Source organism: Salvia hispanica, chromosome 1, assembly GCF_023119035.1.
Source record: "Salvia hispanica cultivar TCC Black 2014 chromosome 1, UniMelb_Shisp_WGS_1.0, whole genome shotgun sequence".
NCBI classification, from domain to species: domain Eukaryota; kingdom Viridiplantae; phylum Streptophyta; class Magnoliopsida; order Lamiales; family Lamiaceae; genus Salvia; species Salvia hispanica.
Genome location: NC_062965.1, coordinates 53,017,263 through 53,036,586, shown reverse-complemented (window position 1 = coordinate 53,036,586; position 19,324 = coordinate 53,017,263). Strand labels below are relative to the sequence as shown.

Below are 19,324 nucleotides of genomic sequence, written 5' to 3'. Positions count from 1 at the left end.
AAGATGACATTGGTGTGGTAAAGCACCGAACGGATCTAACAGCAAGACTTGTCCTTGGGCTATCTACTGAAAGGCGAGGTCTTGATAAATATTTATTTCTTAATCAATGTAGGTTAGCATTGAGCATATGGTATTGATTATGCACTACTTTGACTTATCAAATGTTGCGGGTTTTTTGTAACCCATATTATCCTGATATATTGGGTAGTGGTGATCAATATCTAGCGGTCCTAGGATTGCTATTATATTGAATCGTGCGCGAGGTGAGTCTCGTTTGATAATGTCCTTAAGAGGAGTGCGAAACAAAGGTTTTATTATTCGGAACCTAGCTAGTTGGACTTTGATTACTCTATGAATAATAAATAAGCGTTTCATGCTAAGTCCACTCTTAGAATTAATAAGAAGTTAATTAATTAAGTCAATAGCAGACATTAATTAATTAATGGACATTTTAATCTTAAGCACGAGAAATGAAAGTTAAACGGAAACCCGGATTACTTGTAATTTCGGATTGATGGGGAGTGATATATTAATTATGTAGTGGCTGCTCGTAATATTCAATTGTCCTTATATTAAATTATGGGTTCAATTTAATTAGTAAGGAGTAAATTGGATGAGCCCATATCAAAGAAACACCTTCCCTCAAATCCATGTTTCTGGGCCCAAAAGGAACTTTAATAGAGCTCAGTTTCAAGTGAGGTTGTTAAAGAAGTTGTCCAAGATCAATCCCATTTGACAAGACTAACTGAGCTTGACTCCATGATGGGAGATGAGAAAGCAGTAGCACTCAACTTGGATGAGGAGACAGAATCACAAGCACTAGATGCAGATGAAGATAAAGTAACTATAGAGTTTCTCTTAATGCTTTAAGGCAATGAAGATGGAGACGATGAATCCAAATTTAAAGGATTTGAAGACCGACTCCTATGAGGACGGAGCCGTTTCTTGCCGGATTTAGGAAAGGGATTAGGATGCGTGGTGCAGACAAGAAACAGGGGCTATCTTGTTTTCAACGTGGCTGTCGGGAGGAAGGAGACACCAAAGCTAGCAATGCAGATGTCCAAACCAGTGGTGATTCAGTCAGACAAGGCAGGGTTTGAGGTATTTTAGAAAATGGTTGCATTAGGCGTTGAGGAGTTGTCAAGCAGGATGTTATCAACAATGGTTGATGGATGAGCTGTGTGGGAAGACGGCCGAGCAGGTGGCATTTGAGGGGATCGCGAGTGCGATCATACAGGGCGGAGCAAGGAGGGCGCACCTGAAGAAAAACAGTAAAGACCATATTTTTAGAAGAAAGCATTATAGTTGTATTTCCGGAAATAGATGTGTTCGAAAACCAAGTGAACTCTTTACATAGCATCTCTATTTATACTAATCTTGATTTAACCTAAAGGAATATACAAACAAAACTCTGCCAAGCAGGCTATAAAATCACAACAATAACATTCATCAAAGGACATCTCTCTTTTCTCCTGTGAGCACGTCTTTCCAGCTACGGGCATGTACTTGGTCCTCACCCTGAGTTGGCACCTTATCCATATTGAGCATCTTGATGCCTTTGCTCTCACAATCAATTATTTCTTTCTCATCTTCAATCATCATGCCATGCTCGTCAACAGATGATCTCGAGCTAGGCATATTCTCAACAGCACCATCGCGGCCGTGAAGTCCATGGCCGCGATGGCGAGCAGTGGGAGGAGGGAGAGGGTGTCAAGTGGCATTTGGAATGTGAGTGAGGAGGGAGTCACAGTTGATTACATTCTCGGTGTGACATCCGTAACCCAAATCATACATCATATTGCATAATTACATATTTTATTATAACTACGTGATATATTACCATTAGAATTATAGAGATATGAGTGAGTTGCAGTATTTTGTATTTAGTAAATTATGAGATGTTAAGTTAATTATATCCTTGTGTATCTAGAAATATACCTATGATGAACAATTGTATATCACAGAATTATATGTAATTGAGTTATTAAAGTAATTGAATTATATGTTAGGTGTTTACGTATATGTACGAGTACTTTTCCAATTACTAAGCCATACACATTTTATATTTAAACCACATACATATGGCTAATTGTGTAATAACGTGTGCATCTATTTATATATATGTGTGTACGTACTATTTGTCTAACTAAATTCTTTATATACTTGCTCTAGTAATATCTATTTACTATGACTTTGTTTATACACGTATTTGTAATATTCCATTTTACCTTCAACTTCAAAAGTATGAATTTAATTAACGAAAGGTAAGCGTATGGCGTGTACAATTTTATCAAACCACACGTATATGATATTGTTTAGAAAGTAGATAAGTGTGACTTTTTAAATTAGCTTTATTTATATTTGTTTATGTATTCTAAAGACCAATTTTTGAGGGCAACGTAGTTCTATGGATAAATGCATGCCTTACATCCAGATGGAGTTCTTGAACTACATACAAATGGATTAATTAACCGACGTTAGTATGCTCAAATATATATACACATATAAGAGTGTAGTGAGAGAGAAAAGGGTGGAAATTAGAGAGAGAGAAAAAAGAGACGAATGTGAGAGCAGAAAACAAATGGTTAGAGAAGAGTAGATGATTGATGAGATAAACAATCGTGGGTGGTAAATCAGGAGATGGAATTAGGAGTTTGACTTGATTATCTATCTTATTCAGGTGTGTATAAATTACACTTTTAATTTTACATATTTTATGTGATTGATTGTTATGTGTTAAATTGAAGTGAATATTTGAATTATATGATATGAGACTAAATGGTTATGTGTTATTTGATATTGATGGTGAAATGTGATGTGGATATATGATTTGTGCAATGGATATGTTTATCTATAGTATTGGAATTAATTGATGGAATATATGGTTATGTAATTGGTGCAATGGATATGTTTGATGTATCATATTGGAATCATTTGAATCACGGGATTAAAGAGGATATGTGACAGTCTTGCTCTGGATCTGATATACAATGACAAAAGACCTACGGGTCATATTCAATGATAATAGACCTACGGGTCAATACAAAGAGCAAAGAGGGACCTTCGTGGAAAGGTCAAATCAAAGAGGGGCCTTCGTGGAAAGGTCAATATGCAAAGAGGGGCCTTCGTGGAAAGGTCAAAAAGCAAAGAGGGGCCTTCGTGGAAAGGTCAAATAATGAAAAGGGACCTACGGGTCGTATACAATGGAAATCCCGGGCAGATACCAGGCTTGATGTGTCACAGAATAATAAAAAGAATGGAGAGGCATATGCATATGAATGTTAAATTGTTTATGATATTTATTACTTCCGGTGATATATTTTGATGAAAGAATGAGTTTGATATATGTGTGTGAAATTAAAGGTAAGGTTTATATGCACTGAGTTGTGGCTCATATAAACCACTAATATTTTTCAGGAATAAGATATCAATGATTCGTGGGTTGACGTGAGTTACAATTATCATAAGGGTCGGCGGCTGACGTATTTTGGCAACTTCTCTCCCTCATCATTTATGCATGTAGATAAATCTATAGTATATAGAGTGGTGAGAGGGTCTCACTACGGATTAGAACGTTTTGAAATATGTACTTGATAAATGTTGATTTTTGAAATGATATAATATATGTGTTTTATTTACTTGACGTGGGGATTATTTATTATAAATTTTTGAATTTATTTATAGTAAGTGCATATGTCATAAGGGTTGAGGTGTGACACTCGGCTTCTCTCTGCAGAAGATAGAGGACATGGCTGTGGAGGCGCTGAGGATCCAAGCAGACATTCGGAAAGAAGAGGCGCCTTTTGAAGTCTCACCACTTGATCTTGATGGTGTTCTTGATTCGGCCGTGACGATTGAGGAGTGGGTGGGAGGGGGTATGGACTCGGAGGGTGTAATGGTGGCAGTCCTGGTCCAGCTCCGCGACCCCATCAGGCAGTATGAAGGGGTCGGAGGGGCAATGGTGGTGTTGGTGCATGCTGGGGCGTGCACCAACAAGGGTGAGGAGGTATAAGGTGTGGAGTTTGCAAGTAGGGGGGATGAAGGTGAGGAGTGGAGGGGCGAGGATCGGATGGGACACGGAGAAGCAGAGGCTAACGGCGTTGCAGTGGCTCGTGGCATATGGGATAGGGAAGAAGGGGAAGCGCGGGGTTGAAAAGGGGCCGGACATGCTCTGGAGCGTCTCGGCGCGGGTTATGGCTGATATGTGGCTTAAATCTATTAGAAATCCTGATGTCAAGTTCAACACAAACACAAAGTAAGGGATATGTGAGTGTGAGTTTGTTGGATTTTGTTTCGTATTGTTAGGTTGGGGTCTGGGGAAGGGTTAGGCGGCGTTTGTCATACTTTTCAATTCATATATTTGCTCCTATACTCTTTTTTGGACATTTGAGTAATAGTGTATAACATAAGAAGTTATATTACCAATTTCATAAAATTTGTTATGAGCTGAAAATTTGATTCAAATAATATTGCTCAACTATGAGGTTCAAATTCATAATTAGGCCCATGGGCTGGCATATTGAAAGGGGTCCATTAGTCACATCTCTCTCAATTATTGATTGAATATTCCATTAGAATAAGTTTTCCTACTACCTTCGTCCCTCAAATTTTGACACAATTTACCATTTTAGTCCGTCTTTGAAAATTTGACACACTTCACTTTTACTATTTTTGGTAGTAGACCCATATTCCACTAATTTATTCATACTCACATTTTATTATAAAACTAATACTTTAAAAGTAGAACCAACATCCCACCAACTTTTTCAACTCACTTTCCATTACATTTCTTAAAACTTGTGCCGGGTCAAAGTGTGTCAAAATTTGGGGAACGGAGATAATAGTATTTTTGAATCAATGAAATATCCTTTTGAGGATACATTGTTATATTGAATGAACGAATCGAATTTTAGACACTACGTCTACTAGCAATTAACTCATTTATAATACTAGTATACACTAGACTCGTACTTTAAAAAAACTCTCGCTATGTTTTATTTAAATTTCTTGCTAGAAAAATATGACAAGAATGACAAAATAAATCAATATAATTATAGTATTTTTTTTGCTTGTAGATCGGACTCTTGGATACTGTAATTCAATGACACGATTGGAGTCTTGTTATCCTAATTTGGAAATTAGGCCAAAGAATGTATTTTGTCTTGTAATAAAAAATGTATAAAAAGACATTACATGTGGGGACCTTAACTATGTTTGTATCAAATTTAATTAGACAAATGTTATGCGATAATAGTATTAATTCGGTTTAGAGCTAACTTCTATAATTCGAATTTAAAAAAATACAGTATATCACATATTCAAATTTTTAGAGTGCTATCATTGGAAATTTCAAGTCAATAGTAAATATTAGCAAACAACACTCATACAATACTTTACTATAACATTTTTGGCTAATACAGCAATGTGGCATTTTAATAATGAAAAAATAAATAGTGGAGTACTGGATTAGTTATTAGATTAATTGACTGTAATATGTAATGTTCGCGAAGCTGTCAAATCAATTAATTGTTCATGACTAGAAAACAAACTGGAAGATTTATCTATATAATGTTAAATTTCAAATCATTTCCACTTAAAAAACACAAACCTTAGTACATTAATACCATGTGATAATGACTGGCTTTTTTAATGCACACCATATACTTTTCTATTTTATTAATTAATTTTTTATTTTGTGCATCACTTTATGTATTCTCCCATAGTAAAATATAAGTCGCGTACAACTTCAATAATTTGTAGATTCGACTTCAGAAAAAGTTTGAATTGTTCGATAAAATTATAAGTATGTAGCAATGAAGCATATTCTGTATGTAGTGCGCATCACTCCATTTTTAAATGCAACTTTAAAATAAATTAAATTTGTTGTAAGATCTCGATTATAAGTAGCAATGAAGCATATTCTGTATGTAGTGCGCATCCCTCCATTTATAAATGCAACTTTAAAATTTAATAATTAATATTGATTCTCTCATCTTTTTGTTTTTAGTGGCAAATTAAAATTAGTCAGTAATTTCTTAAAGTTACTTGCCGTACCTCAACCTTATAATAAAATAGATAATAGGAGTAGTATTGTATACACATGAATCAGATCTAAATATTTGTACAAGATTACTCAAGGCTAATTTGGTTCCACCCAATTGTGAATTTTCTTCATACAAGTAAAAGGCTTGCAATTTCATTTCAGGTTATTTTTACAATATGGAAAACAATAATAATGTACTGTACTCCGTAAGAAATAAATTATAAAAAGTTGTTAAGTGGCTCATTGTCTTTGACGTTTACATTAAATATCATTAAATAAGGAAAACTCCAATAATAAAAAAACAGAGCCCTTCCATGCAAAACAAACATCCGATACAAAAATTATTAAAATATATACATATTCATACATTAAAAACTAAATGCAATCCAAAGCAACCATATAAAAACATTAAACGGCGACAAACAAGTCAAAGCGGCCAAATATATTAGTACTAGTATATATATGCTGTAAAGTGATAAAAATAATAAAAGAAAACTAGCGAGCTAAATGATGATATTTGTGATTGTATATTTTCTTTATGATTATTAGACTCTGATAATATCTTTTAATTAAAATCTCTATTCATATAAGCAGGATTCAAACTAGTGACTCTGTGACTGTATGATAATTGGTATGATTAAAATCCACCACCTAATTGAATAATAATTCAGATAGACATGATGACTGAGCTACTGATTTTTAATCGATTTTGCATTATGATGTTTTGTAGAAGTTTACTTTTTTCCTTGACTCCCTTCGTCCCAAGGAAAGGAATTAAGATCGACTATTTTTATGTAATTTTATTTTATGTAGTGACTATTTTTATGTAATTTTATTTTATGTAGTAAGCAGAGAGAGTAAAATAAAATAGGAGAATCATAGTGATAAAAGTATTTTAATTATTAGTATTTCCTTCGTCCTAGAGAAGTTGGCACACTTTCTTTTTTAGTTTGTCCCATAAAAGATGTCATATTTCTCTTTTTGGAAAAAGTTTTCTCTCACATGAATATAAAAATTATATTTTCTCTCTCCATTTAACGCACAAAACAAAACCTCCCAAAATCCCGTGCCATTTTCAAAGTATGCCAACTTCTTTAGGATGGAGGGAGTAATATATAATTTTAATTGGAACAAAACTAAAAAGAAAAATGGATTATCTCATGGGAACGAAAAGAGTATAAAAAGTAATTTGTCCGTTATAATAGTTCTTTTATTCATGTATGTTCGATTGATGTGATATAGAAATAATTTGTCCGTTATAATTCTATAATTGCATTTTATATATCAGCCCATGATGCATTTGTCTCGGTGAGTACGGAAGTCAGATTATATCATATTCGATCTACATATTTTAAGTATTATTCTCAAGCTTTAATTTTGCATTTTCAGTATGTAAAATAATACTATTCCCTCCGTTTCAGTAGTCTTCATTTACTTTTAAACACTCATTTTATAAAAATATAATAAATAATTAAAGTGGAGAAATAATATATTAAGAGAGAGAATAATGTAGAGAACTCTCTTCTTATTTTACCATTTTTTCATTTTAACTATTTATATATTTTTGCAAAACGAGTACTAAAAAATAACTGAGACTGCTAAAGTGGAATAGAGGGAGTACTATTTTAGTTCCTCGTTTTGGCTCGAGCGAAATACCACTAAGTTAACTTATAGTAGTAGTAATCATCTATGTATAATCACCATTAGTAAAAGCAAACCATTAGTAGATCACATCAAATATACATATTCCCACAATTAATAAAAAAAAAATCTTACTTATATTCTTTAGCGATGGTAGTGATAAAATGCAAACTTATATATTGTACAAACTCTAAACTATGATCTAGACTATTAATACAATATCAACATAACATCAACCGTTAATATTTTCTTCTGTTGCTATTATTTTATCATCTGTTGATGGAATATGTACGATATTTAGAATTTGCAATCCATTTCTTCACAGTGACACATATGTAATTTGGAAAAATGATGAAGAAAAGAATAAGGTATAAGATCTAACAATGCAAAGAAAGCTTTTGGTCATCAATCATAATAAAGCTGGTCTAGGTGTACAACTACTACTCGTGATTACTACCTAAGAATTTAAAAGAAATTGGAAATTGATGGGTCCAACATAATTGAAGAGGACAAGAACTCACAGTATCTAATGTTTTCGGTTTTTACGGACATTATAATTCTTGCTCGAGTTTGGGGCCTCAGCTTAGTTGTTTTTCCCTGTCCTCTTCTTCTTCGTCTATTCAATTCTCTCTAGCTTCTGTCCAAAAAAGTTTCACTTTTCACTTCACCCTTTTCGTTATTTGTCAATATCTCCAATTTTCTTGAAAAGGATTCAACTTTTATTTGACAAGATTCCGATTCCATATCGAATTTGAGCTTCTAGGCTTTCTTGTATTTGTTTTTGAGGTTTTGGGTTCGATAGTTTTGAGGAATCCATTCATAAAGGAGCTGTCTTTAATCGAATTAAGCCAACTTTGTATGGTTTCTTGATTCTCTTTTATCTCAAAAGGGGCTTTTTTTAAGACATTTAGTTTAAATTCTGCCCACGAATTTCATCCCATTTGTTTTGCTGATAATTTATGTCAAACTCTTCACACAAGGAAAGTTTTCTTACCACATAGCTGTACTCTTTTGCTTCTCTCTAAAAGATAAAGGTAGTAAGTCAATATATATATCTCACTCTTTGCTAGTAGGCCTTTAGTTGAGCAGCTACTTTACTTTCTTTCTACTCCCAGATTGCTCTGCTAACTGCAGTTTTGCCCCTTTTAGCTTCTCAAAGGTATTACCATCTCTCTCTTAGATTTTTACCTGTCTCTATATCTCACTATGACATATGCTTGATGTTGATGGCTATTCTCCCCTTTGTGTGACTTGGATGGATCAGAATTTTGAGCCTATGTTTCTTGAATTGCTAATGTTTTACTATTGAGGTCTTAATTTGTTGGATCGAAGTTTGTTGATTTCAAGAAGATGAACGGAGCTGCATTGGTAGCAATTGCTGCCACAATTGGCAACTTCTTGCAGGGATGGGATAATGCAACCATTGCAGGTTATTTCTCATCTTTGATTATGCTTTACTTTATATGCAAATATTTGATGATTGAAAGATTTCCATAGTTTTTGAATGAAGTTACTAGTATAATGTTTAAGTGTTGTAGAGAGTGATATTCTATTGTTTTGCATCTAATCTTGACAGAAATCATGCTTGTATTGCATTATGTTCCAGTTTTTTCGTTTCTATGCTTATCCCCGAATCCTTGTCTAATTAGGTGCGGTCGTTTACATTAAAAAAGAGCTTGAGTTGTCCGCTGCCATAGAAGGGCTTATTGTGGCAATGTCGCTCATTGGTGCCACGCTTATCACCACTTGCTCGGGGACGATTTCGGACTGGGTTGGTCGACGCCCTATGCTTATTTGTTCGTCCATGTTCTATTTCCTAAGCGGGATTATAATGCTGTGGTCACCTAACGTCTATGTCCTGCTCCTAGCAAGGCTGTTGAATGGATTTGGTATTGGGCTTGCCGTTACTCTCGTCCCCCTTTATATATCCGAGACTGCACCCTCGGAGATACGAGGCCTGTTGAATACGCTGCCCCAGTTCACTGGCTCCGGTGGGATGTTTTTGGCGTATTGTATGATTTTTGGGATGTCGTTGCTGGCCTCGCCCAGCTGGCGACTGATGCTGGGAGTTCTTTCTATCCCGGCTCTTCTATATTTTGTCTTGACAGTCTTCTTTTTGCCTGAATCTCCTCGGTGGCTCGTGAGTAAAGGGAAGATGCTCGAGGCAAAACGAGTGTTGCAGAGACTACGTGGCAGGGAGGACGTTTCTGGTACGTTTGCTATCAGCAACTTTAATCGTCACTTCGTGTATGAAATGACATGTCTTATCGATTAGAGGCCTGATTGCTACTTAAACACTACAACCTACTTTAGCATCGTTTTTGAATGAGGTGTAAATTAGACTCATCATGCTCCATTCATCCTCAGGTGAAATGGCTTTATTGGTCGAGGGCCTCGCTGTCGGTGGTGAGACGTCGATAGAAGAGTACATCATCGGTCCAGCAGACGAAATAGACGAGGACCAGGAACCAACTGCAGATAGAGACACCATCAAACTGTACGGACCCGGGGAGGGACTCTCATGGATTGCGAAGCCCGTCACCGGGCAGAGTCGCCTCAGCATGGCTTCTCGCCAAGGAAGCATGGTAACTACGAACGTGCCTCTCATGGACCCACTGGTGACGCTCTTCGGCAGCGTCCACGAGAAGCTTCCGGAGATGGGGAGCATGCGAAGCATGCTGTTCCCCAACTTCGGCAGCATGTTCAGCACTGCCGAGCCTAACATGAAGAATGAAGAGTGGGACGAAGAAAGCTTGCAGAGAGAAGATGAGGGCTATGCATCGGATCATGGTGACGTAGAGTCTGACGATAACTTGCATAGTCCGTTGATTTCACGTCAAACGACAAGCATGGAGAAGGACGGCATGGTGCCCCAATCCCACGGCACCGTCTTGACTATGCGACGACACAGTAGTCTAATGCAAGGGAATGCCGGAGACGCGAGTAGCATGGGCATCGGCGGTGGCTGGCAGTTGGCGTGGAAATGGTCCGAACGAGAAGGGGAAGATGGCAAGAAAGAGGGAGGTTTTAAGAGGATATATTTGCACGAGGAGGGCGGTGTCCCCGGCTCCAGACGAGGCTCCCTTGTTTCACTCCCCGGAGACCACGCTGCTGATGGAGACTATATCCACGCAGCGGCTTTAGTGAGCCAACCAGCCCTTTTCTCAAAAGATCTTATGCATCAGCGTCCAGCCGGACCTGCAATGGCACATCCTTCACAATCTGCTGGAAAAGCCTCTATTTTGGAGGCTCTTCTCGAACCAGGGGTGAAACGAGCATTGGTTGTTGGGATTGGGATCCAAATACTGCAGCAGGTACGGCTACTTTGAGTGATTAGATTAGATTTACGTATACAATACATTGGATCAAGTATCTGAAGGATTGTTGGGGAAGTTCGAGCCGGATATCTGTGCAAGAAGATCGTTATAAACTGCCTTTTTGTCAGATAAGCGCCTTCTCCTGTTGATGGTTCGTGTTTACTAGCTGATGAATCCTTATTCAATGCAGTTTTCTGGTATCAACGGTGTTCTCTACTACACACCTCAAATCCTTCAGCAGGCGGGAGTAGACGTGCTTCTCTCCAACCTCGGAATTGGCTCCGACTCTGCATCTTTCCTCATCAGTGCAATCACAAATCTCTTGATGCTTCCGAGCATCGCCATCGCTATGAGGTTCATGGACGTGGCTGGTCGAAGGTACAGCTCGAATTCACCCCTCTCCGCATCTAGTCTACTTGCTTAGCTTGTTTCCGGATCTCATTTCGTGTTAAACCGCATAACTGTCTACCGTTGCTATCTATCTTTAGGTCACTGCTGCTGACAACAATACCAGTTCTAGTAATATCCCTCATAGCCCTCGTCATCGGGAACGTTTTCGATTTCGGAGAGGTCATCCATGCTGTCGTCTCCACCGTCTGTGTCGTGATCTACTTCTGCACGTTTGTGATGGGGTACGGACCGATCCCAAACATTCTATGCTCGGAGATCTTCCCCACCAGGGTCCGCGGCATCTGCATTGCCATCTGTGCATTGGTCTTCTGGATATGCGACGTCATCGTCACCTACACGCTCCCGGTTATGTTGACTTCAATCGGCTTAGCTGGCGTATTTGGGATTTACGCCGTCGTCTGTGTCGTCTCGTGGATATTCATATTCTTGAGGGTTCCCGAGACCAAGGGCATGCCGTTGGAGGTCATCACGGAGTTCTTTGCCGTCGGGGCGAAGCAAGGGGCGGCGAAGAACGAGTAGACGACCAGAAGGAACCCGATCAATCGGCCGCAGCCCGTTGGCCTTGCTGACGTGGATGGTGGACTGGTGCCATCCCAAGCAGTTTTGTGCAGTGTAGCATTGCACTTTGTATCATACAGTTGTTTTAAGCATCATTGTTGTGACATGAGAGGTTTATGGTTTGAATCATGAAACTTTTGGGCACAATTCAGTTTCCTTTAGCTGCTATATATTTTAATACTGGTATAGATTTAGATGGATCGATTTAATAGTCCAATTAAATTGGTAGTAGTATCCATCTTTTGAATTATTTTTGCTTTGGGCTAGATTGGGCTAAATTTCCCAAACTGAGTTCTTCATTATATACTACTAGTGTTAACCCACGTGCGATGCACAACAAAATATTTTTTTTATCACATATTTTTAAATTGTTAATTGATTAATTAAAATATGAAAATATAACTATATAAAATTTAAAAATAGAAAAATATACATATAATAAAAATTCAATAAATATATGCTCCTCGATGCATTTTACACTTAAAATCATAAAATTAAACATATTTGAAATGGAATCAAGGCAGACACAATTATTTGGACAACGATGAAGAGACTATATCAAGTGTTAGACACATTTAAAAAATATGTTTAAAACAATCCTTCATATTTCTCAACTAAAATAATGTATATCACACTTTTAACAAAATAATAAATCGATAACTCATAATATTCAAAATGTCAAAACTATGACCATAAAAAAATTCAAATGATAAACTATACAAAAAATATTACATTAATTGGTTGAATTAACACTATTATATTAATGAATAATGATAGCCCTTTTGAATGTTGGAAAGTTTATCTTTATTTATTATACTTTTAAACGTGGCTTGTTGGAATATGAAAAATCTATATTATTTTTTATGCTATTTTACAATTCTCAATACTGCAAATTTTCTTTTTGTAAAATATATTTAATATAAGTATATATTTTACTTAGTTGATCACCTATATATAAGATAATTAGATTCTCTATAGAAAATCAGTTGTATCCCGGAACAATTAAGTGCCAAATCCTAATTTCAACAATAGTATTATTTGTAAACCAAAATTTGGTTATAAACTATTTTATTTTGTTTGAACAACTAATTGTTTGATCAACTCTATTTTGAAAGGTTTAATTATCTCATTGCAAATATACATATTATGCACCACTTATTAATTCATCATAAGTCATAAAATATTATTTTTGAGACACTATATAATATAATTACAGCACAAGTTGGAATATAAATATATAAAATAATAAATTGTGTAAAGATGAAGATAAACATTATGCTTGTTTGAGTTAAGGATGTTACAATTCTTCCATCTCTAAGAATTGTAAAAAATATTAGCATAGAATTCTCGAACCATATACACGCAGTACTCTAACTATTGCGATAAAAAAAATGAAATGGAAATTACAATGAAAATTATAAAATAAACCGAACTATAAGTCTAGTTGAGAAAAATCCTCTTTCCGCACGACAAAGTACATCACGGTTAATACTTTCGAATTGACGTATTATCCCCAAAGATGTAACGTCTTCCTCCTAACGTGTATAACTTCTCAAACCCGCTGGCACCGATGAACTTGATGGAGTTCCAAAAATTGAGCAATACTCTAAAATATACAATAAAATGTTAAGAGCTTGAGAGAGAATGGTGAATGTGTAATTCATCTACAACTCTATGCTTTTTATAGGCACAAAATTAGAATATGAGAAATCATGAAATTAAAACATCATAAATTATAAAATTAAGAGAATAGAGGTTACAAAATAATTTGTTAAATGCTCATTATCCTATTTAAAGATTAGTCAAAGCATTAAAATATTTAAATAAATATTCATGAGAGTTACATATTTTATAATAATTCAAATTCACCCCACAACTTTTAAATATATCAAATTACGGCCAAAACTCGCCTTTTATATATGTATAGATTAGCGCAGTGTGACATAATATGTTTAATGCATTTCAAACTACATATCTTAAAATTATTTTTTAAAAGTAAATTTAAAATTTATCTATTGTGGGATTTATTAATATTTTGAATTATAAAATCTAGTACTACAATTTAAGGCAAGTAAGATTCAAGTATGGACTTAAATGAATTACTATATGAAAGCTACAAAATTAATACTAACAGTATGTAATGTATCTCAAAGCTCCAACCTCAAGTGTGCTTTAATTTCAAGTTATACACGGAGTATATTTTAAAATTAAAGATTCCAATATACAATTTGATCTACTTTACAATAATAATAATAATAATAATAATAATAATAATAATAATAATAATAATAATAATAATAATAATAATAATAATAATAATAATAATAATAAAATTAATAATAATAAAATTAATAAGAAAATGCAGTACTACACTAACTAATTCATTTGCAGGGCATATTTGACGATTCACAAGATCGGGAGCCTGTGATATTTTTTATTAAGTATTTTTTGCAATTTTCATTTAACATTTTGAACACCTTGGGCATACAAGGAAAAGGCATGTTTCCTCAAAACTACCTATAATATGAAGAAATTTTTAGCACACAACTTTGCTCAAACAAGTATTTGTAGGAAGCAAAAAATCACATATTATGCCTGAATTAACAGAAAATCTGAGGTTGGAGCATGCTCTTTGTGTGAGTAGATATACTTACTCTACTAACCTTAGTGATCATGTTGGACTTCTTTTTTCCCGGATTTTATGATGCTATCACGTATTTGACTCTAGCTGACATTGTTAGATCGTTTGTCTGATTATTTAGCAACACGTGCGTTTTTCGGCAGAGACACATGGAGTGTATGGGGAAATGCCAACCTAGTTTTTAGATTAAATTCTCTTGTAAGTTATTCAGATTTATTCAAATTTTGCGCAAGTTATTATTCAAAAACTCCAATCGATGAACCGAATTGCTCAAAAAAGTGTATTCTTGAGAAAAATTCAAAACATAGCTGATCTCACGAGATATTTTTTGTGTTTGTTACATAGCATGTTGCATGTGCGATTAGGTCTAACATGGTAAACTCATGACTCTAGATATTAGTCATAATAGTAGTATCCATGTACCTACAACCATAAGAATTTGATGCCTATGTGATCTAAAACAAAATTCTAATTGTTTGATGTGATTGTTTCTTGTTTTTAAACTCAAATCATTTTCACAACAAGATATTTTAGTTTACATCAACTATAAAATTATGGCGCCCATCTCGAAAATGATATTTAATTACAAATCAATTATTTAGATAGTAACACTTGCATTTAGTGGCATGAAATTTTGGGTGTAATAATTATGTATACAATCTTATCTTTTCCTTCATCATCGCCGAACTTTTACGCTTTAAATAATTACATCCACTTGGTAAGTCATTTATTAGGTAGTTCCACTATAATACTCTTCTATTTTGGCATGCTAGAGCTACATAACAATTTATAGCAATATTACTTATATAGTTAATAATACAAGTAATACTTAAAAGTTAAACACTATCAACAAAACACAATTAACAAAAGTTAGTATATATATTGGATATGAGTGTGTGGGTTGTGTTCTTGCAAACTACTTAACCCATTTATTGTTGCATTAGTACTATAGTAAACTAAAATGGTAAGTAGGGTTTGGATGTTTAATCAATGCAAGGAAAAGCGGGTAGTAGTTGGAGTTGGAGTTTATTGATATAGTCAAATTTTCAACACGTATTCAATGACTAGATTTTGTTTATTCATTAGTTTGTTTACCTAACTTTCTTTTGGTATGTAAATACTTTCGAAAAAAATAAATAAATGCAAACTATATATAAAACCACGTGTCTTCATTGATTTTGTAATATTGGTGTCTTTAGGTTAGTATTTGGCTACCGACTTAGACTTAGTATCACTAACTGTTTTGACTAATAGATGAATCAACTCAACCATAATTAAATAACCATGTGAAGGTAAAACCAGTACTACCACGTGCGATTAAAATCTTAAACTATTTATTCACAATAAATACATTAATTCACATATATTATAGGAAAATTCCATAAATATATACTAATCCCTCCCTCCCGTTTAAGAGTCACATTTTGCCATAAAAATCCGTCTCAATTTAAGAGTTTTAGAATTTTCCATATTTGGTCATACAATTTTACCGCATTGTTCATCAAAATTACATCAAAATGTCATTATCTAACCAAAACAAAAATAAAAAACCAAAAAGTCAAAAAGGGACCCACCTTCAATCAACTCACTTCATTTATTACACACTCCATCATCTCACTTCATTTATTACACACTCCACTATCTCCTTTCATTAATTACACACTCCACCAATTTTTTAAAACTCGTGCAATAACTAAATGACACTCTTAATGTGGGACGGAGAGAGTAGTTTAAAAATACCTATTCCTACTAATTACTCCCTCCGTCCACGAATAAGAGTCTCATTTGTTTACGGCACGGGTTTTAAGAAATGTTAAGAAAAGTGGGTGGAAGAAAGTTAGTGGAATAGGGGTCCCACTTGTATATATTAGTTTTAAATGATATGTGAGTGAAAGGAATTAGGTGGAGGTGGGACCCTAGTACCATTTATGGTAAAAGTGAACCGGAACTCTTATTCGCGGACGGACTAAAATGGAAAAACGGGACTCCTATTCGCGGACGGAGGGAGTAATACTAATACATACAAATATAATCAAATTAAACCCACCCATTTATTTTACCCACTTATCACATCGTCGCGATCTATAGCTACTGATACACTAAAATGACCCTACATATATTACTAGTTTAAAACTTAAGCAATTAATTTATAATAATTATACTCTCCTCTCTCTTGATATATTACTAAAAGAATTAGTATAATTATATCCGTCGGCAATCCATATCTTATGCGTTTTATTAATTTAAAAGGTAGGGCATTTAAATTTGTAACTATGAACAGGTACATACTCCATATTAGACACAAGTGATATTTTACCTAGAATTTAAGTACAAATTGATTGGACATAAAGCTCGTATGATTAATTTAAGATAAAAGAAGTTTGTGGCCTTTACTTAAGGAATCTCATTCCAACTAATTCATCTCAATGATAGACAAAATTATCAAGTTTTTTAATTGATAATAGTAGTTTATTTTTCCCAATCGCCACGTCCTTCAAAGAGAACTTCAAAACACTGTTAATATCTTTTCTAAATATTTAGTAACAATATTAGTAGTAATGTTTTTTCAATAGGAAAAGGTTTCCCATGTCCAACTAAGCATATAAAACAATAGAATTTATTGTAAATATTTGTATTATACTATATCATTCGAATAGTTTACATACATAGATCCTAGTGTTTCTCTCTCTCTCCCATGTTACATACCACCAATGTCCAAGACAAGCTTACATGTTCACCATAACACCTTTCACATTTAATACTATTATTGATTCTACTTGTTTCACTTTTATACTATTTTAAATTAATAAGTGAAAAAAAAGAGTATAGCATAGTCATAGTCATACTCAAATCCACTTACCAAGCAAAGAATTAACTCACAAAAAAGGACCACTTCTATATTAGGATTAGTGAAGAATACTTTTAACTTTCGAGTAGTGATTGATACTCTCTCCGTTCAAAAAAAATAGATTACTTTGTGTATGACACGAGTTTTAATGTAGAATTAATAAAGTAAGAGAGGGGAGGAGAAAAAGTAGGTAAAGTAAGAGAGATAGGGAGAAAAAGTGAGTAAAGTAGGAGAGGGGGAAGAAAAAGTGGGAAAAATATAGAAATAAACCTTCCATTTTAAAAAAGTGATCTATTTTTTTAGACGTCCCAAAATGACAAAAATAATCTATTATTTGTGGAAGGGGGGAATTAAAGGTAGAAATTCATTAAATTGTTACTCAAAATTAATTACTCCACAAAACATCGATTCAATGAATATAGCATAACTTAAAATGATCTACTTTTTAAAGAAAAATTATGGGTCCGTCCATGATCAAATTGGTCTACTCAACGTGGAATAATTACTCTTGATTCAAACTACTATAGTTTTACAATATCTTAAAATTTGAAAAGGGCAATTCTAAATTCAACAAAGGTGGCTGAATCTATTCTCATAGATAAAATAAAGTAATTTGGAAAAGTTTAAACGTTAATACGGAGTATTAATGGTTAGATACTAAGCTCTTGCTTAAAACAAAAGTTAACCAAAAATCAAATTAAATGCTCTACTATTATGATTGGACTGAATTTGACAGGAATTCCAAATCATCAAAATCAGAGAAATAAGATAAAATAAAAAAATATGCAACAATTAAAAATGTCATCATTATTTGAATTAATTGGTCCACATGGAGTCGTCTCTTTCAGGCACACTAATTCTGGATTATGACAAATCGAAAATAAATGAACGTAAATATATTTAGTTCCGTAATTATACTACTAATCTAATAAACCGAAATTAATAACTCCCACCAGTATGTATACGTATTACTACAACCAATATACCTAAAAATACAATAACTCAAGAAGTACATTGAACAAATAATGAAAAATTTATTTACCATTCCTGTAATTCTGTTTAGTTAACTACAGTATTAAATCTACTTATCTACCCAAACACCAATTTTATGATTGCAAGCTTTCAAATTATTCCTCCAAACTCAAATTTCATTATATACAAAAGAAAAAAAAGGAGAAAAAAATTCGATTTCTAACAGTAAGCGTTCAAATTCGCAATCCCTAATTTTTTCGATATAAAAAATTAAATCTAAGGCAAAAACCTATTGACGTGATTTTGATCAGGCGGCAGATTGCCGCATTTGTGGCAACGCGCCACCACGAGAATCTGGCGGCAGGAGGGGCAGGAGGAGTGCGACCCGAGCCACGTGTCGATGCATCCGACGTGGAATCCGTGTGCGCACTGCGGCAGCACGCGGATTTCCTCTCCGGCCACGAAGTCCCCCAGGCAAATGGCGCACTCGGACAGCTTCCCTGCCTGCTCCGCGTCCTCGCCGTAGGTCTGCTTCGGCAGCGCCTTCAGCACCTTCTTCTTCAGCCCTTTGTTCGCCGCCGACCTCCGCGGATGCGACGGCGGCGCTGAGCCTGAGAGCCGCCGGATCCACGCGCACCGCGCCACGGCCACGAGCCCGAGCACGCAGATTAGGGCGCAGAGGAGAGCCGCCAGGATTACCACGAAGTCCGAGTCCAGAGTCTCCACCGGCGTTTTTGACGGCGACGGCGGTGAGGCTTCGCCGCCGAGCTTCCGTGAAGGGGCGCTCATGTAGAAAGTAGAGAGAGAGAGAGAGAGAGATAAGAGTGTTTGCTCTGCTTTCAGTATAGATTTTTTACTAGTAAGTTTTGAGCTGAAACGTATGCTGCTTTTTG

The 19,324-nt window shown here is 35.0% G+C and overlaps 2 protein-coding genes and 1 pseudogene across 4 annotated transcripts; 2 read left to right on the top strand and 1 right to left on the bottom strand.

Annotated features, from left to right (window-relative positions):
* Positions 1–4,440, top strand: part of LOC125200532 — a 6,603-nt pseudogene extending 2,163 nt beyond the window's left edge.
* Positions 4,441–8,225: 3,785 nt separating this feature from the next.
* On the top strand, positions 8,226–12,117 carry LOC125222810 (monosaccharide-sensing protein 2-like). 3 transcript variants are annotated; one of them, XM_048125646.1, is made up of 7 exons: positions 8,226–8,718; positions 8,800–8,843; positions 9,017–9,113; positions 9,334–9,894; positions 10,052–10,998; positions 11,192–11,379; positions 11,490–12,117. In XM_048125646.1, the coding sequence occupies exons 3-7, from the start codon at positions 9,035–9,037 to the stop codon at positions 11,929–11,931; spliced, it is 2,217 nt and encodes a 738-aa protein (XP_047981603.1). In that variant the 5' UTR covers positions 8,226–8,718; positions 8,800–8,843; positions 9,017–9,034; the 3' UTR covers positions 11,932–12,117. The 3 variants fall into 3 exon arrangements, with proteins under 3 accessions (XP_047981603.1, XP_047981595.1, XP_047981611.1); XM_048125638.1 differs by having other exon boundaries at positions 9,007–9,113; XM_048125654.1 differs by lacking the exons at positions 8,226–8,718; positions 8,800–8,843; positions 9,017–9,113 and having other exon boundaries at positions 9,350–9,455; positions 9,553–9,894.
* A 6,514-nt stretch (positions 12,118–18,631) lies between these two features.
* Positions 18,632–19,324, bottom strand: LOC125208645 (RING-H2 finger protein ATL80-like). Its single transcript, XM_048108299.1, has one exon. The coding sequence runs from the start codon at positions 19,218–19,220 to the stop codon at positions 18,708–18,710; it is 513 nt and encodes a 170-aa protein (XP_047964256.1). The 5' UTR covers positions 19,221–19,324; the 3' UTR covers positions 18,632–18,707.

Coding starts and splice junctions, on each gene's coding strand:
- LOC125222810 (XM_048125646.1), top strand. CDS start 9,035: ATGAACGGAGCTGCATTGGTAGCAATTGCTGCCACAATTGGCAACTTC. Junction 10,999..11,191: donor GGATCCAAATACTGCAGCAG/GTACGGCTACTT, acceptor TATTCAATGCAG/TTTTCTGGTATCAACGGTGT. Junction 11,380..11,489: donor ATGGACGTGGCTGGTCGAAG/GTACAGCTCGAA, acceptor ATCTATCTTTAG/GTCACTGCTGCTGACAACAA.
- LOC125208645 (XM_048108299.1), bottom strand. CDS start 19,220: ATGAGCGCCCCTTCACGGAAGCTCGGCGGCGAAGCCTCACCGCCGTCG.